General features: G+C 44.2%; 1 protein-coding gene across 11 annotated transcripts in view; it reads left to right on the top strand.

The window, feature by feature from the left end:
- The window catches only part of nrxn3b (neurexin 3b), a 329334-nt gene that overhangs the window by 121550 nt on the left and 188913 nt on the right, over positions 1 to 18871 (top strand). For all 11 annotated transcript variants that reach the window (XM_084953179.1, XM_084953178.1, XM_084953181.1 and 8 more), the window contains 2 exons: positions 15988 to 16191; positions 17771 to 17797. In XM_084953179.1, coding sequence (XP_084809305.1) covers positions 15988 to 16191; positions 17771 to 17797 — 231 coding nt within the window. The remainder of the gene's footprint in view (positions 1 to 15987; positions 16192 to 17770; positions 17798 to 18871) is intronic.

Below are 18871 nucleotides of genomic sequence, written 5' to 3'. Positions count from 1 at the left end.
AATCACATGGCGAGGATTACTGTGGATAATGTCCACAGCCAAGATTCTCTACTTTCAAGTGCAGGCATTTTATGCATACATAGAGTACACAAACACTCGGCTGTGGATGCGCGCGAAAAACACACTGAGACACACTTAGTGCCCGTAAGATTCTTTATCAGTGTCCTTATCCTTGCTGTCAGGATGACGATATGATTTTTGAACTTTAAAGACTCTTGACAGCACGCTCTATATTGTGTGCCCGTGCACGCACGTGTGTGTAAGGCAAGGCAAGTTTATTTATATAGCACAATTCAACAACAAGGTGATTCAAAGTGCTTTACAGAGACATTAAAGAACAAAAACAAATAAAAAGCATGATTTAAAATTGATTAAAAAAAACAGTAGATAAAAATCAGAACAGTAGATAAAATCAGTAGTTGAAATGTAAGTTTTGAAATTTAAGCTTAACAGTGTGGATTTGGTGTTTTATTCAAATGCAGCTGAGAACAGGTGAGTCTTCAACCTGGATTTAAATAAACTGAGTGTTTCAGCTGATCTGAGGCTTTCTGGGAGTTTGTTCCAGATATATGGAGCATAAAAGCTGAATGCAGCTTCTCCATGTCTGGTTCTGACTCTGGGAGCTGATAAAAAACCGGATCCAGATGACCTGAGGGATCCAGAAGGTTCATACTGGGTCAGGAGGTCCCTGATGTATTTTGGTCCTAAACCATTCAGAGCTTTATAGACCAGCATCAGAACTTTAAAGTCTATCCTCTGAGAAACAGGCAGCCAGTGTAAAGACCTCAGAGCTGGACTGATGTGGTCCACTTTTTTGGTCTTAGTGGGGACTCGAGCAGCAGAGTTCTGAATGAGCTGCAGTTGTCTGACTGATTTTTTAGGTAGACCTGTAAAGATGCTGTTACAGTAATCAAGCCTACTAAAGATGAATGCATGGACTAGTTTTTCCAGGTCCTGTTTAGACATCAGATCTTTTATCCTTGAAATATTCTTGAGGTGATAGAAAGCTGATTTTGTTATTGTCTTAATGTGTTTTTCTAAGTTTAGGTCTGCGTCCATCACTACACCCAAATTTCTCACCTGGTTTGTGGTTTTTAGGTGCATAGATTGAAGTTCTCTGGTGACCTGTAATCATTTTTCTTTGGCACCAAAGACTATTACTTCAGTTTTGTTTTTGTTTAGCTGGAGAAAATTGTGGCACAACCAGTCATTAATTTCCTCAATGTATTTACCAAGAGCCTGTACAGGGCCTCGGTCTCCTGGTGACATTGTGATACATATTTGTGTGTCATCTGCATAGTTGTGATAGTTTATTTTGTTGTTCTTTATAATCTGTGCAGTGGGAGCATGTAAATGTTAAACAGAAGAGGTCCCAAGATGGAACCTTGGGGAACTCCACATGTGATACTTGTCTGCTCAGATGTGAAGTTACCTATTGATACAAAGTATTTCCTGTTTTCTAAGTATGTTTTGAACCAGTTTAGTACAGTTCCTGAAAGACCTGCCCAGTTCTCCAGACGTTTGAGTAATATGTTGTGGTCAGCTGTATCAAATGCTGAACTGAGATCCAGTAAAACTAAGACTGACATTTTTCCACTGTCTGTATTCAGACATATGTCATTAAACACTTTGGTCAGAGCGGTTTCAGTGCTGTGGTTCTGTCTAAAACCTGACTGGAAGGCATCATAGCAGTTATTCTGTTTTAAGAAGTAATTGAGCTGTTGAGAAACTGCTTTTTCAATGATCTTACTTAAAAATGGGAGATTTGAGATCGGCCTGTAGTTGTTCATTTGTGTCTTGTCAAGATTGTCCTTTTTCAGTATAGGTTTAATTACAGCAGTGTAGGAGAAGAGTTGACAGGCATTCACATGAAACACCACAATGACAGTCAAGGCCCTTGTTGGATTGTTTATCAAACAAAGACTTGTCACTCCGTTAGGGGGGGAAAAAAAGATTAGATAACGCAACAAAGCCGAGGCAAGTAAATAATGGAAATAGTGGGAGAGGCAAAACGGAGAGGAAGAAAACAGATTGAGAAGGACTGATGTGTGTATGTGTTTGTGTGCGCGTGAGTGTGCCGAAGAGATTTGCCTGGCTTACTCCCCGCTCCATACCGTGAATATTTGTGGAGTTTTTCACTTAATAGCTTTCCTCCTCCTCCGTCTTCTGCTTCGGTTGGACTGCTAATTATGTAAAGTGCGGGGCTCATTGGAAAGCACACACATACACGTTGCACACACAAACACAAACACAGAGTGACAAGCAGCGGCTTAATTACCATCTGAAATGACATCCTCATTGCCGCTGATATCTCTCTTAAGAAATACAAAATTACAGAGAAGAGCTCGTTGTAGCTCCAACTGTGCCTCTCTATTGTGCGTGCCGTTGATGCTGTATAGTCACGCATGTTTGCCACACTCACCATGTGGCTGTATTGAGTGCAGTCACCTGCAGTATCTCACTGCGCATTATTAGCTTTGCACTTGGCGTGAATGACAGTGATTATAGAAGAAGTCGACTGAATATTTTCGGTTTTTACCCTCTAAAGTGGCGTTTGGTTCAGCTTCTTCTTCGCTTCTTCCTAACTCTGTTCTTGCAAAGGGAACTACTTGAGCTTTGCAGAATCCCACAGTGTTCTCATAACTTACTGTTATACATTAGTTAGACAAATAAACAGCTGCAAAGACTGAGGATTGGATTGAAAAGGAAGTTTTGATCTCGTACAGCCTGACACCAGGTTTTGTCGGTTTAGCGCTCGTTCCTGTTGGAATGATAAACCTGCACACATGGAAGAGGCGGAGCTGGGTGAGATCTAAAAAATCTGTGAGAGATTTGATGTGCTGAGAAGTGGAAGCAGTCTGGTGAACCTCTCGGGAGAAAACAAAGGCTTAAAAGTAAAAATGTCAGTCATTATCTGCCTGTGAGCATCCATTGACATCCAGTGGTTTGTGCGTGCACACCATTAACACAGAACTACACATGAAACAGGTTGGCCCAGCAACCTACTGCTGTGTCTAACCTCATGTTGTTCTCTCCATTTCAAAGCTTTGGAAAATAAAATAGACGATGAAACACAGTTATATTTAATCTCAGTATTTATCTAAACCTGGACACATTAACCCCTTTGGTGCTGACGGAACACGCTGACATCCCATCACCTGAAAGAGAAAAAAAATCTTTAACATTGGTTCAGTTTGACAAAGGCAGGGTGACTTTTCCACAGCACAGAAGTGTGCCACTTGGGGCTTTTGTTTTACGAACAGGAAGATGTGCTCAGCACTGCAGAGCTGGAGGCAGGACACCACTATGAACCTAGAAAGGAGGACGCTGAAAAGTGGAATAAAAATTCAGTGACCAAAACAGGTACGGCTGCAAGGCTGGTCTTAAAAAATACATTTTGCTCCTTCCACTACTGCTGTAGTTAAAAGTTATAATCCACCAGTATGTTCATGCATTGAGGCTGAAAGGCAGCAGCACAGAACAGAGTGCGCATCACACAGATTAAGTCCGATACAACATGAAAAGGAAGTACAGGGGTGAACATGGGTTGCAAAGTGGCTTGCAGATATGCAGCAGCTTTGAGGAGCTAAAGGATATGAGCTGAGCTATTAGCTGATGTTGAGATTACAATGAATAAGTGAACATTTTTGGTCAGTGCCTCTTGCTGCTGTTATGTGTTACGGTATAGGTCAGTTGGACCACCATTATTACTTGAAAGTAGAGATGGACCGATCCGATATTACGTATCGGTATCGGTCCGATACTGACGTAAATTACTGGATCGGATATCGGAGAGAAATAAAAAATGTAATCCGATCCATTAAATATCACAAAAGCACCTCACAAAACTTGTGACACGGCGTAACTCGGCTCATAACCGTAGGGCGTCGGAGCAGTGTGCTCACGTGATAGAGCGGCTGTGTGTATTTGTAGCCTCAAACCAGCATTTCATCTCTGATGAAGTTATCCCAGAGAGAAGTAAAGCAAGTGTGTAAGTTCGTCTCTGAATGTTTGTAAAGCATTCCCACGTTAAGCTTAACAACGGTGTGAGTGCCTCTTCTTGCTGCTACTTCAATCGTGAAACTGCTTAATGATCAGCTGATCGGCTTTTCTGTCGCGAGTCCGTCTCTCTTGTTTGTTTTTGGCCCACTTCGCACCAGAAAGGCTGAACAACAGCAGCACGTTTAAGCTTGATAATCTGTTGTTAGAATTTATTTAATATTACTTTCTACACCAGGATCTTTTTCTACGCAGCTGATGGCTGGTAACTGTGCAGGGGCGGATCTAGCAAAGTTTAGCCAGGGGGGCCGATAGGGCATGAACAGGGAAAGGGGGCACAAAGACATACTTTTCTTTCTTATTCTCATTTAAAATGTCTAGCTTTTAATAAATAATTATCTGAATCTTACACCCAAAGTTTTAATCTGATGTAAAATATATAGAAGTCCATTACTGTTTATAGTAACTGTTAAGTCTAATATACCCTAGTAAGCTATACTACTTTTTCCTTTGGGAAGATACCATCTGTGCAGTCTGCAGTTCTGTTGAAGAAAGATGTTGAATCTATTTAATTATTCTTGAAAAATAATTTATTTCTGTGCATTTTTTTTCCACACTGCATCAAATTAAAGTTGATTACATTGATTAAGCATCATGAGGTGGAGGGTGGGGTGTGGTTCCCTATTTTTTTTTTACTGGGAGTTTGCAACCCTATTAGTTAGGTTGCTTAATATTTCTGCTAAGTACTCTTTAAAATACCAGAATAGGAAGGATTGAGTAGGTTTAAGTTAATAGATTGATCAGTATTGCTGAACTATGAAATATTTTGGGTGCAGTGTATTTTTTTACATACAGGTATAACAGAATAGCTTTAGTGTTGTTGTTTATTTAAACTTGAGTATGAACTTATACAAAATGCAGCAATATATTAAAAAAACAGTTTTATTGATTAAAAAACACTATATCGGATTCATATCGGTATCGGCAGATATCCAAATTTATAATATCGGTATCGGACATAAAAAAGTGGTATCGTGCCATCTCTACTTGAAAGTGCTGAATGACTGAGAGGCAGGAATTTTCTCCTGTCAGTCACACGCTGTCAGTTATCTTGGGAGTTTGCACTTTATTCTATTTGTGTCTTTTCCTCTTTCTCTTTCTTTCCCCTTATCCCCTCTTGGACCTATCCTCAGTAGTTCCAATCTAAGCAGGTGGACATCTTTAAAATGAGCCCAGCCTTTCTTTGGGTAAGGCTTTTCTGCCTCTCAGTGCAGCTAAAGACCTTGGGACAGTGGGAATAAAACACAGCAAACAGTCAACTAAAAGCTGGACTTTGAAACATCATTTCAAAGTCAGTGGAAACAATTTAACACAATCCCGAGCCAGATAAGATTGATTCATGTTAGAGTAGATAACACAAAAAGGGTTCTGTTGTCTAGTCCAAAATATTCATAGGTTTAGGGTTTACAGAATTTTGTATTGCATTTACATACATACATGATTGACAGGTGGAGAAAGATATGGACTGAATAATTAGAACTGCTGGAACAGATGAACAAAAGGCAAAGCAAATAAAATGTGGTGATTTAAAGGCTCTTTCAGTCATGCTAATATTGTGGCACAAGGAAGGGATAGTAACGGTGGGTCTGCCAATTGCTCACTTAAAACCTCAGATAACCATGAAATTTTGTAGTGACGTTCATGATTCCCTGCATTAGTGTTTTTATACAAGCAAGCAAGCAATAGGGCCCACAATGTGCTTGACAGATATGTGCAGCTGACAAAACCAGAATGCAATGCAATAGAAAACAAAATAAAAGAAGACGTGAAATAAAAGAATGTGAAAAATTAACGGAACGCTTTCGTTTCAAGCAGTGCAAAAATTAAAAATTCATAATGCATCAAAGCAGAGCTGGTGCCAGCAGTGTTAGCCAAACACTTACATAAACGGATACGTCTGTAGTTGACTTTTGGAGGAATCCACACAGCGAACACAGTCAAAGCATTTCTGTGAGGGACTGAGTATAGTTTTTCCATTTTTGACATAAGAGTGGGAGCTGAGGAGGATGTTGAAGGAATGTGGCCTGACTGGAAAGACTTCTGTGTGAAGGTGACAGTTCCCTTTCAGTCGATTCACTCGGTACAACACATAAGTATGGGATATCACGCCCTCGCGTGTCCTGGCTGAAGAAACCTTTAATCACGCCTTTAAGGCAGATGACGTGTGATGACACGCGCACGGCCCCGCCTGCACATATAGCCGCTGTCATCACAGTCATCCCTCAGTTCTTACGCTCTTCACCTCGCTGAGAACACCTCTGCTGAGTTGGGCTAGCTAGCTGCTGCTAGTTAGCTCCGTTGTCTGCCGACTTGAACTTAGCTTAACGGCCCCTGTTGGTGTTAGCCTCCACCGCGCAGTTGGTGTGTAGGCTGCCCGCGGAGCGCTAATTTCAAGTTTTCCCGTGCAGCGTTTTACTTTGTGTTTTGGAATGTACTCCAAACCGAAGCGAGCAAAGCAGAAATCTTCTGTTCGCCCCTGTCCTCAGGGATGCGGTTTCTCTTTGCACGACAGCGACCAGCACGATGCGTTGACGGAGCCCGAAGCCTGTGCGTTTTGTCGCCAGCTCCGGCGCTCGACCCTGGAAAGACGGGTGACGTTTGTGGAAAAAGTGCTGGGACGCTCGGCTGTCGCACGGCATGACCCTCTCCTTTCCGAGTCTGGAGCCCCGGCTTCGTCCGAGTCCGAAGACGAGGATTTTCCAGTCGATGTCCCCGCAATTAGCTGGGCTGACCACATGGAATATGTTGACGGGTTAGCCGATGACGAGCCGGAACCATGCAGGAGCGCTGACGGGCTTCAGCCTGGGTTGAAGCCCGCCAGCGCTCCCCAGGACGATGATGACGTGCTGGACATCGGCCTGGACATCCATGGTTTGTCGGAGGATGAGCAGGAGAGCTCATTGTCGGCCCAATGTACCGCCGCTGCTGCGCCGGTCGGCCACGGTGACACCTCTCTTTTCTCCCTGTTTCGCCGTGCTGCTGAGAAGCTGCAGGTGGACTGGCCCTCTCCTCCGCCAGCTCAGGTTCGCGGGGTTTTTCCTCCCACCGGAGCCCGCAACGGCCAAAAACTGCCTTCCCATGTTCCCAGACTTTCTCTGCGAGCTAACAGCATCATGGGACAAACCTCTGTCTACCCGCGTCACTGTGCCCGGCTATGGACAGTACATGGAATTGGACGGCGCCGAGGGGGCTGGCTTAGCTAACCCACCCCCTATGGAGCCGTCTCTGGCTGCTTATCTGGCCCCGTCCCATAACCATGGTGTCGGCGGCCCCGCAACTCTGCCGTCCAAACACTGCAGATTCTCTGCTTCGCAGCTGGAGAAGATTTATTGAGCTCAAGCCGGCACTGCTCGCGCCATGAGCTCTGTCACCATGCTCCAGACGTACCAGGCAATGTGCCTGACGGAGCTCGGATCGCTGGTTCCTGATGACAGCCCGCTGTCGCACCAGTGTCTGCGGCTGGGTTATTCGGACATTCACTTGAAGCCATTCAGGCTAGATTCGATCTGAGGAAGAAGCAGACGGAAGCTCTGCGCGACATCATCCCCAGACGTCAGCCCAAGCCCGCAGCTAGCTCTCACAGGCCCGCCGCTCCTCTGCCGACTGGCAAGAGACCGGCGCCCACTGCTGAAGTGGGTGTGCCGCCAGCGAGAGCACATCCTCCAGCCCGAGCTCCACGCCAGTCGGCCTGGAACAAAGGCCCACCCTCGGGCCCCCGGCGGGACCCGACGCCCAGGAGGAAGAAGCCTCAGCCCTCTTAGCTGTGGTTTCGAGTGGAGAGGGGGTCCAGCAGCAGGGAGACGCTGTTTTTACCCCTCTGTTGCCGCACAAGAGGTGCCGCTTAAGTTCTGTTCAGGTTGTCAGCCCCAGAAGGCGCTGCACTTTCCTAACACTGTCTCCCAAGCACAAAACCCCTGCACACAAAATGCCTCAGGTAACTCCCTGTTCAGGTGTGTTAAATGTTCAGGTGACCACATTGAGCGTTCCTGCTGTTTTTCATCGTTGTGCCTCCAACAAAATGTATAAATGTACATGTTTCCATGTTACAATCAATAAAGAGTGTTGTTTATTCTCAAACAATCAAATGCTCAGCCTGCAGGCAGAATGAGCCAGGTCAGGCAGGTGATGCAGTCCCCTGCAGACACACTGGGGGGCGACAACGCCCCGTCGACGGTGCTGCAGGTCAGCCGGCTGGCTGCTCACTTCCCTCAGTGGCGCGCTTGCGCCCCCTCTCCGTGGGTGCTGCGAACCGTTGCCATGGGTTACCGGTTGCAGTTCCGGGTCAAGCCGCCTCGTTTCCAAAGAGTCGTAAACACGACTGTCAACACCGAGGCGGCCATGATACTCAGAGAGGAAATAAAGGCGCTATTGCAGAAAAGAGCAATACGAGTGGTCCCCGCTTCGGAGACAGACAAAGGTTGGTACAGCCGTTATTTTGTTGTTCCGAAAAAAGGGGGAGGGCTTCGTCCCATCCTCGACCTGCGAGTCTTGAACACGTATCTACGAATGTACAGGTTCAAGATGCTAACACTCAGACAGCTCTTGAATGCGGTCGGCCCGGGAGATTGGTTTGCAACAATCGATCTAACAGATGCTTATTTTCATGTGGTTACACACCCGAAACACAGGCAGTTTCTGAGGTTTGCATTCGAGGGCGTAGCCTACGAATACCTAGTGCTGCCGTTCGGGCTGTCGCTCGCTCCTCGCACCTTTACGAAATGTGCCGAGGCAGCGCTAGCGCCCCTCGGAGAGAGAGGAATCCGCATCTTAGCCTACCTAGACGACTGGGCTCTCGTAGCTTGCTCCAGAGAGCAGGTGGAGACACAGCTGTCGCTGGTTCTGTCACACATTCAGACACTGGGGTTCTCTGTGAACTTTCAAAAGCGCTCGCTAATCCCGAGTCAGCAGATTACTTTTCTCGGTTTGGAAATATGCTCGCTTTCCAGCCGCGCACAGAGTGGCCGCGTTTCATCGCTGCCTCGCTCAGTTTCAGTTGGGACGCAGACTGCGTTTCCAGACGATATTAAGCTTGTTGGGCATGATGGCATCTATGATCGCCGTAGTGCCACTTGGACTGTTAAAAATGAGAGCGTTTCAACGCTGGACTCTCTCTCACCGTTTGTGTGCACCGCGTCACCTCCGGAGGAGGCTGCCGGTAACCGCGTCTTGCATGCTAGCTCTCAGTCCTTGGAGGGAGCCCGGGCTGCTCCTGTCTCGCTCTCTGCTGTTATGGTGCAGTGTTCATTTTCTGTCTCTAAGAGCCACCATTGTCCCGGGCCACCTGAACCTGGGGCCGGACCTTCTCTCCAGGGGGGGTCCTCTGGTGAGAGAATGGAGGTTACACCCTTTAATAGTGGCTCAGATTTGGGACCTATTTGGCAAGGTGCAAATAGATCTTTTTGCTTCCAGGGTAAATACTCACTGCCACCTGTTCTTCTCCATAATCGACCACGATGCACCCTTGGGCTTGGACACGCTAGCGCACCAATGGCCAGACGTGCTCCTGTATGCATTTCCCCCAGTGGAAATGATATCTCCAGTTCTAGAGAGAGTGCGTCGGCATTCCCCCTCTCTCTGATTCTAGTGGCCCCTTGGTGGCCCACAAGGTCGTGGTATGCAGAGATAATCAGCCTGCTAGCAGCGAGTCCTTGGCAGCTTCCTCTCCGCAGGGATCTCCTCTCTCAGGCGGGAGGAGAAGTGTTTCATCCGCGCCCAGATCTGTGGCGCCTTCATGCTTACCTGCTGAGAGGTTAAACTTGATTGCTAAGGGTTTGCCACCTAGTGTGATAGCGACAATTCAGAGCGCTAGGGCCTCATCTACTAGAGGCTTGTACGCTTACAAATGGCGAGCCTTCGAGCAATGGTGCCAGGACCGCCACACTCTCCCATTTCAGTGCTCTATTGTGGATGTTTTGACATTCCTGCAGGAGCTGCTGGATAAGGGCCTTTCATTTTCGACAATAAAGGTTTATTTAGCAGCTATATCTGCTTGTCATATTGGCTTTGACGGGGTGACACTAGGTGCACATCCCCTCGCCATACGTTTTCTGAAAGGAGTTCGCCGGCTGAGGCCCGTGCTTAAGTCCAGTGTCCCTACTTGAGACTTGTCTTTGGTGTTGGAGGCCCTTTGTAGCCCCCCGTTTGAACCCATTGAGTCTGTGGATATGAAATTTCTTTCATATAAGACTGCATTACTTCTCGCTTTGGCTTCGGCAAAGCGAGTGGGTGACCTTCATGCGCTCTCTGTGCATCCCTCCTGCACACAGTTCTCTTCTGATGGCCACAAGGTCGTATTGCGTCCAAATGCTGCCTATTTTCCCAAGATCATGCCTGCATCTTCTAGCTTAATGGAGTTTGAGTTGCTGAGCCTTTGCTCCCCTCCTTTTGCATCTGAGGAGCAGAGGAGGATGCATTCTCTTTGTCCAGTGCGTGTGCTACGCACCTACATTGAGCGCACTCAGAATGTGCGTTTATGTGACCAGCTGTTTGTCTGCTTCGCTAATCCGAATAGAGGTAGAGCTCTGTCCAAACGGAGGCTGTCCCACTGGATTATAGAAGCTATCTCACTGGCATATGGCACCGGTGGTTTTGCTTTGCCCCACGGGGTGAGAGCTCATTCCACCAGGGGGATGGCAACCTCATGGGCTCTTTTTAAAGGGGTGCCTGTAGCTGATATTTGTGCGGCAGCTAGTTGGGCATCAACGCACACTTTTGTGCGGTTTTATCGGTTGGACGTTACAGCCCCTTCGGTGGCTCATGCTGTCCTTTCTGCTGGGTCTACCACTCACTAAGGATGTGGTGGTCCGATTCCGGTTCGGTGGCTGCTCTGTGGGGCGTGTATATATGTCCCATACTTATGTGTTGTACCGAGTGAATCGACTGAAAGGGAACGAATAGTTATGTCTATAACTTCTGTTCCCTGAAGGAGAGGAACGAGGTACAACACAAGGTGGCCCCACTGAGCAGTTTGGCTCGGTGAAGAGCGGCTATCGAACTGAGGGATGACTGTGATGACAGCGGCTATATGTGCAGGCGGGGCCGTGCGCGTGTCATCACACGTCATCTGCCTTAAAGGCGTGATTAAAGGTTTCTTCAGCCAGGACACGCGAGGGCATGATATCCCATACTTATGTGTTGTACCTCGTTCCTCTCCTTCAGGGAACAGAAGTTATAGACATAACTATTCGTTTTAAACTGACTCCTGAAAACAGCAAGGAGCAGCATTGTGAATTGCCAGCAAGCAATCCATGCCAGATGTACTAAGCTAGTCATTATGCTAGTCAGTATAGATCAACATGAATGCATGTGTGCACATATCTCTGCCTCTTCTGTTGAAACTGTATTGCTCTGTTCTTACAGTCAAAAAATAGAGTGGAAAGATTGTGCAAGACCAAATTAAAGCTATTGAAGTTTCTCAGGTGGCATCATGGTCGCTTTGCTCGACAGCTGTCAACCATATTGAAGGCAATAGAACAGCCAGTCAATTGGGAAAATGTGCATCCCCTGACTGGTTGGCTATGGTTCCTGGAAGTAGCTGGCTGTCACTGGCTGAAGGAGGTGCTGCATCAAAAATGTATTGGCATTTGCCACAGTTGCTTCTACTTTTTTATGCTCGCCACTAGGGCGATATGGCCTTAAATTTATATCGCGATATAATTTGAAGCATGTGCGGTAACGATATATATCGTGATATATTCTTTTCTTCTGTATAACGTATTTTCCACACTATAAGGCACACTTAAAATCCTTTAATTTTCTCAAAAATCGAGAGTGTGCCTTATGTATGAATTCTGGTTGTGCTTACTGACCTCTAACCGATTTTGGCTGCAGAAATCTGTTAAAAAAATGTTTTAGTACAACTTTGGTAAGCAGCACTGCTTGATGGATTGTCAGAGCATTACGGCTGCCGTAGTGAGGAGCTTCGCGGAGTAATCTGGGTCCAAAACTCCGCCCATTTCAGGTCCCAAAGTCAAACGAACACTGAAGAGTTAAAAACGGTCTAAATTCTTTAGTCTTTAATAAAATCATCAGCGTTGCTGCTTTACCAGGTGTAACAATTAAGTTTTACATCCATGAAAACAGAAGTTATTAAATTTAACGGAGTTAGAAGTTAGCAGGAAGTTAGCTCGCTAGTTTACACCTAAACATGACATACCATGTTCTGGCTGAGAGATTTCTGAAACTAATTAAAACGTACAGCTCTGCTACCACTTCCGACATAAATGAAGACAGAAAACTAAACAGCAGTGGCGTTTGCAGGGTTACTGAAGTTGGACTACCTGGTATATAATGTTGTGCTAAGTGATTGCTAGCGACACAGCTATGTTAGCATAACATTAGCACAGTGAAGCTGGAGGATGAACGCCAACTTTTTTTCCACTCGATAAAAGTTAACGTGAGGGATTCTGGTGGTCAGGGACAAATGCAATCGCATAGCAGGATGCTATACACGGGGCAAACTGCAGTCAGGAGAACAACTGAGATCATTCATCCACAATACGAGGTTAGTTATTAATATACTGCAACAACATGGGAACAGCTGCGAGAGAATTCAACATTAATGTATCAATGTTACAGAAGTGGAGGAAGCGCAGTTTTTGGCTTTCCCCATGTTTCAAAAGTGCTTCATCTCTTTGCTATGACTGTCGGCATAATTTGCAAATGATAATGGTTTATAATGGTTTATCAGCGGCTACCGCTGCGATGCTTTCGACCAAAACAGGCGCAGCTTGATGACATCATCAACATGCGCTATCGCGATAAAGTCAAAATCTCTATCGTTGGCCAAATGTATTGTTTCTATCGTATATCGTTTATATCGCCCACCCCTACTCGCTACTAGCTTAGAAGTAGTACAACTTGAAAAAGTGTGACGCAATCTGGAAATGGAGAAGGTTTACTTTCTAGTAAAAGCTCAGCCTCAATTGCTGCAGTCAGCGTCTTTAAAAAAGGTAATCAGTCTTCATTTCTTATTTTTTATTCATTTTTCACTCCTTACAGCTCAGAGACTAGCTGATAAGCTAGCAGCAATAGCTAGATAGCAAACAAAGCAATCAGGAGGTTTTTGCCAGCCAGTGAGGAAATACACATTTTTTCTCAAGCAAATATTGGTTGCCAAGAGTTCGCAGACTGACATCTATGCCTGTGTGACTGGGGACCTTATTCATTTGATGCTGCACTATCACCATGATTGTCACATGTAAATAATGGCGCATGGTCACATGTCTACGAAACGTCAATTATGGCTGTAATGTCAAAATGTTCTTGAGGCCTATCTCCATGTGGTTGGGAAGAACACACATCAGCATAACTATGCAGTTTTTTTTCACTGTTGTCTGTTGTGTATTTAGAATTCAACTTTATTGTCATTGCACATGCACAGGTACAGGGCAACGAAATGCAGTTTGTATCCATCCAGAAGTGCTTTAGTGATATAGATATATTACAATATATATTAGCAGTATATATATATATATATATATATATACAATATATAGTAGCATTTCTGCCACTTATTGGTTCCAGCGGGGCAGAATCCAACAGAACTTTATTTCAGACCTTGCAATTAAAGAGAAAGAGAAAAAGAAAAGAAAGTTGTTCACTAAGTAACATGTTCACTTTTAATAATGGCTCCATAGCATCCCACTGCCATATCTGCAAACATCTGGGAAAAACTAAATCTGTTTCAACTCCAGAGTGGACATCATAGTTTGTTTCAAAGGGTGCTTTTTATGTTCTCCCTGGTTGCAGATTTATTCTCACCTCATTTTATTTACTTTTTTCCCTTCTACTGTGAGACCAGGAACAGACCTGGCTCACAAATCAATACATGCACTGCTAGTTAGGACATCCTATGTGGTACGTATGCATGTGTGGATGTGTTTTTTATGTGTACGCACAAGAGAGCAGAGGAGATACGAAGAGGTAGGGAGCCAGGGCAATTTAAAATTGGGAAGAACGTTGAGCCAAGGTTTCATTATCCTCCAGGCTACTGTACCCACACAGTCGACAGCTTGTTCATAGAATAGATTTTTACAACAGCCCTAAGAGCAACACAGACGAAAGTGGGATTTTTATAGCAGTGTGCTGTTTGGTGGGATGAATGGTTGAGTGATTTCACACTGCTTATACATGAATTTTGCAACACATCACACAAATTTTGACATTTAGGTGAGGAAAAATCCAATATTACTTAAAATGCATTACCTTTTGCATGGGTAAACATTCGCCTCTAAATATCGACCTGGAAATGGCACCTTAGTCTGTAGTTGAACACAGTACGTGACAAGGGAGATTTCATCGTTTACATGTACAAACCGTCTGTGGTGTGATGCCCCCCCCCACACACACACACAGAGCCAAATGGTGGTGCATTTCTTAGGCCACGGGGCTATTTTTTCTTTTAAAAGCTGAGGTGTCAAAACAGGTATTTCATGGTTGGATACCCTTTTTAATCTGTCTCTCTCTCCCCAAGAGGCTTCCACTCTGCTGACAGTCTTCCTCTTTCTCCACCACACTCACTCAGGCTTTCTCAAAAGAATAGAAACAGAACAGTGTGGCCCAGCAGCCGTCAAACCCTGTTTGTATTGTCTCTATTTAACTGCAAAATATTTTATATTATTCAGCACGGAAAGGTAGTTTTTATATGATGTTAGCATATGACTGATTTTACATTTACAAAACGAGATCCTGTGATGAAAGTAAAGGCATCATCTAGCTAGCGCACATAGTGGGGAGTTGCCGGGGAAAGGAGGAAGTAGCATGATGATTTAATTTTCTGCAGTCTGAGCAGCATGTGTGTGACACTGACTTGTCAGCTGATGGATGATAACTACAGCAACTACAGCTGCAACTAGCCATGAGGGACGTTTGTGTGTGTCTTAGTTCCAAAAAATGAGCGCATGCAAGGATTCCTGTTCCAAATTTTAAAGTGGATGCTCTTTTCATAACAGACCATGCATAGTGGGGTATATCAACCAAAAACCAAGAAAACTGGATGTCCACAGAATCGGTTTCTTCCATTCCAACCTCCTCAAAACAACGAGACAAGATTGTAGACCTGCACAAGGCTGGAGTGGACTACAAGATCATCAGCAAGAAGATCGCAATCTTTCAGTATCTGCAAGGTCCTCCTGCTTAATGGATAGACCTGTCTTTACATTTTCCAGTGAACTCGAATTTGATATGATTCAGACAAGGCTTGTGAGAAAGTGCTGTGGTCAGAACACCATCGTCACAGTCGAGCACAGAGGGGGAAAGATTATGCTTTGGGGCTGTTTTTCTGCTAAAGGTACAGGATGACTTCATCGCACTCAGGAACCAGTGGAAGAGGCCTTGTAAATCTTGAATGAGAACCTTTTTCTGTCAGAGACAGCACTGAAGATGGATGTAAATCCAACATGACAATGACCCAAAACATACTTTCTACTACATTTCTTGTAGTTGCTGAAAAACTACAAGAAATGTCCTTGCCAACACAGTTTTCTACTCCAATTATTAAGCAGTCAGTGGCCTGCAAATCAATTCATATCCTTTATGTAATTTGATTTTCTAGATTTTTGGTTCATATTCTGTTTCCATTAAAATGAAACTGCCATAAACATTAGAAATTGTTCATTTCTTTGTGAGCAATCTTACAAATTCATGCCAGGATTAAATAAATATTTCTCTCACTGTATTTGTTTACTTTCAGGGCACACATTTTTTTTTGTAGATTTCATCTCCTGGTGCATAAACAGCTGTCTGAAGGAGGTGAAACATATGGAATAATTTGTGCCATTTATCATGTTATCTCTTGTTTTTGCACCCACACGCTTGCCCGTGTCACTTTTGCTAATTAAATTAAATCCGCTAATTAAAGGTGTATTTAATATTTATGCCGAGTCGAGATCAGCATTTGAGCTTTCTTGTGTATTTTTGTTCCCACAGAGGCGTCAATATTGTCTTATGACGGGAGCATGTATATGAAGGTGGTGATACCTAACATCATCCACACCGAGGCTGAAGACGTCTCCCTCCGCTTCATGTCCCAGCGAGCGTTCGGCCTGCTCATGGCCGCCACGTCTCGTGATTCTGCAGACACGCTGCGGCTCGAGTTGGACAGCGGAAGGGTCAAGCTGACGGTCAACCTAGGTATCGTATTAGCCGTCACCTCTCTTCCAGTTCTTGGGGTGGCCTTCCTGTTTCGCTATTTCTGTTCTTTTTGTAAAGATTTTCTTTATGGTCCAGACCTTCTCTCAGACCTAACACATACTAAACCCGTTTTGTAGTTTGTCTTTGTAGTTGCATGGATTGTTTTTGACTTGCCTGGACTGTAAGTTTTTATGCCTTGTTGCGAAGATGTCTTTGTAGATTTTTATATCCATCAGTCTAACTCTTAACACACTTATCCATGCACCGCAGCACATCTTTTGAACTGGTCGTAGATCACTTTAGTCATGCCCATTATTGTGCACAAATGGATTTTCTTTCCAAAGACACACATTTCACTTTTGAATGATTTCAATAGATGGCATCTCTGACACATGCGTTAATTCAAATACACAAACACTTCACTTTATCTTCTGCCATCTATTCTCAACTGCAGGTAGGCGTTACTGCATTGTAGTGCTGCCCTGATAGTTTGCATTTTTATCATGTGGTTTGTTTCTTTGTCCGTTTTATTTGATTTGATTTCCCTCATGATAGCAGGTTCATGTTTCCCTCCATCCATTAGTAACCCTTGGTCTAGCTGGCATCTCCCATGCCTTGTTCAAAGATGGCACTCACCCCTTCAAAGGCCCAGAGCCTGCGGCCCGTCTGGCAAACAGCCCGATGCCACGGCACCTAGCTTGCCTGCAGATGGTGGCACGAGTGGTACATTTAAGTAGAGTGCAGGCCTTTATACCAGTAAGGCTGGAAGAGATAGACTTGACAGAAAGAATATGTCTTCTTGTAAAGTATTTGAATATAATAAAAGCTAAAAGTATAGAACATTTGTAGAGAATTTTCTTGCTCATTTCTAGTTTATGTTTGAATCTGAATCCAGTGTTATTTAAAATTCAGTTTAACTCATGTAGCTCATTTTCCACAACTTGCGTAGGATCCTCTGAAAGGGGGGGTCTTAAGGCCTCTGTGTGGTGTTGGTGCTGAGTGGCACGAGGCTGTTTGCACCCACTTTTCTGTTGCGGTTGACGGCACATGACCAGCCTGGTCACATGGATTTCAACCCGCACCCGACCATCACAGGCTCAGTTTTCCCCCTTAGGTGTGGATTTGAATCTAAGATTCTTCTTCTCCTGGTGTGCCATCTAAAACGGCTTTGTTTCATACAACTAGTACAGTATTTTGGACTCTGGGTGCTGGGTTGCAAAATCGATGTGGCCAAAAAGTTGCAAGTGACCATTTTGAAACATGATGGGTTTTTAGGGGGGAAATGACACAGGTTTAAAAATGGAGAATAAAAAGCTTCAGATGGTTTATCCAGTGCAGTAATATTGACCCGTGTTCAATATTGCTGGGTACAGTAATACTGATTAAAAGAATTGGACTGGGGATTACTTTTCCAATGCTAATATAGAAACGCTTAATGTCAGTCGCCAGCTAAGCTAAAATGGTCGCCAGTGTCATGTGACCGTCCCCGGAAGGTGGCTTTTTTTGCTCTTGGATGTCTGCAGCTGTAACCTTGAAGGATGCGATTTCATCTGTCACTTATTCTCCCCTCCCCATCTAGACTGTGTCAGGATAAACTGTAACACCAGTAAGTCAACATTCTTCTTCTGCAGCCTTCTTCCTTCAGTCAATGTTTGATTGTAGCCTGTGTGCTAGATGTAGAGGCAGGGATGTGTGAATGCAGGGGACTGAAAAGAGGATTTCTCAGATAAAAGGGGGGTATAGCCAAAGTTCAAAGCTATGCAAATCAGACTTAATGTATTCTATATATGTTAAATGGCCCATGTTTCCAATTTAATTCAGACACTAGTTGTAAATGGTTATTGTCGGTTTGTATCTACTCGTCTTTTGCACTTTCAGACTTTGTGGGCTGTATTGTTTCCCAATTACCCCGTAATAGATTGCAGCATCTCTTTTTCCTGTTCTTCTTATTTAACACATACTGCAGAATATGGGTTTATAATGCGACGTACAGATGGTGTCAGAAGTCATGCTGTTATTCATTAACAGGACCAATACTTTCAAAGTGCTCACAGTCTTGTAGAAAGGACCAAAGACAGAACACAAAGAGTCCTTCAGCTTTGTGTGTGTGTGTGTCTGTACTGAAGTGCTACATTGTAGATGCCTTTTACGTTGATAGCTGCAGCTGTATATGTAGTTCTTATTATAGTAAATAGTGAATATAATGAAGCATTGTTAGGTTTGTGCATTTATGATCAGATATGTTCAGGATAATAAAATCACCAATTGAAATTTGGATTGAACTAGCAGCCACACTGCAGCAGACTCTGCTCTGAATAAGCCGCTCTGGCCTCTTCATCTGGCCTCTTCATCGGCTCGATGGGGCTGCATTGCCCTCTCGTGGTTACTTGGATGAATTACTTCAAACTAAAGTGCTCAATTAAAAGTCACAATAAAAAGTGTGTTTCTAGCAAAGTGTAAATTTAAAAATCATTGAACACTAGAAAAACACAGAGTCTTTGTATGAGTAACAGCATTGCTGCCAGTTTGAATAACTTTTTTCCTCTGCTGTGAAAAACAAAGCAGATTTTTTTGTAAGTATTTTCTTTTTTGTTTGAGCACCTCTAATCTCACTTAAAGCTCAGATGGAGGAGATGTTATCTGTATGTCGCGAGGAAGAATGCTTGATTTGAAATTGAAT

The sequence above is a fragment of the Perissodus microlepis genome, chromosome 15 (assembly GCF_051167445.1).
Source record: "Perissodus microlepis isolate ML-2025 ecotype Zambia chromosome 15, ASM5116744v1, whole genome shotgun sequence".
NCBI classification, from domain to species: domain Eukaryota; kingdom Metazoa; phylum Chordata; class Actinopteri; order Cichliformes; family Cichlidae; genus Perissodus; species Perissodus microlepis.
Note: the sequence above shows the minus strand (reverse complement) of the source record. Positions and strands in the feature narration are given on the sequence as shown.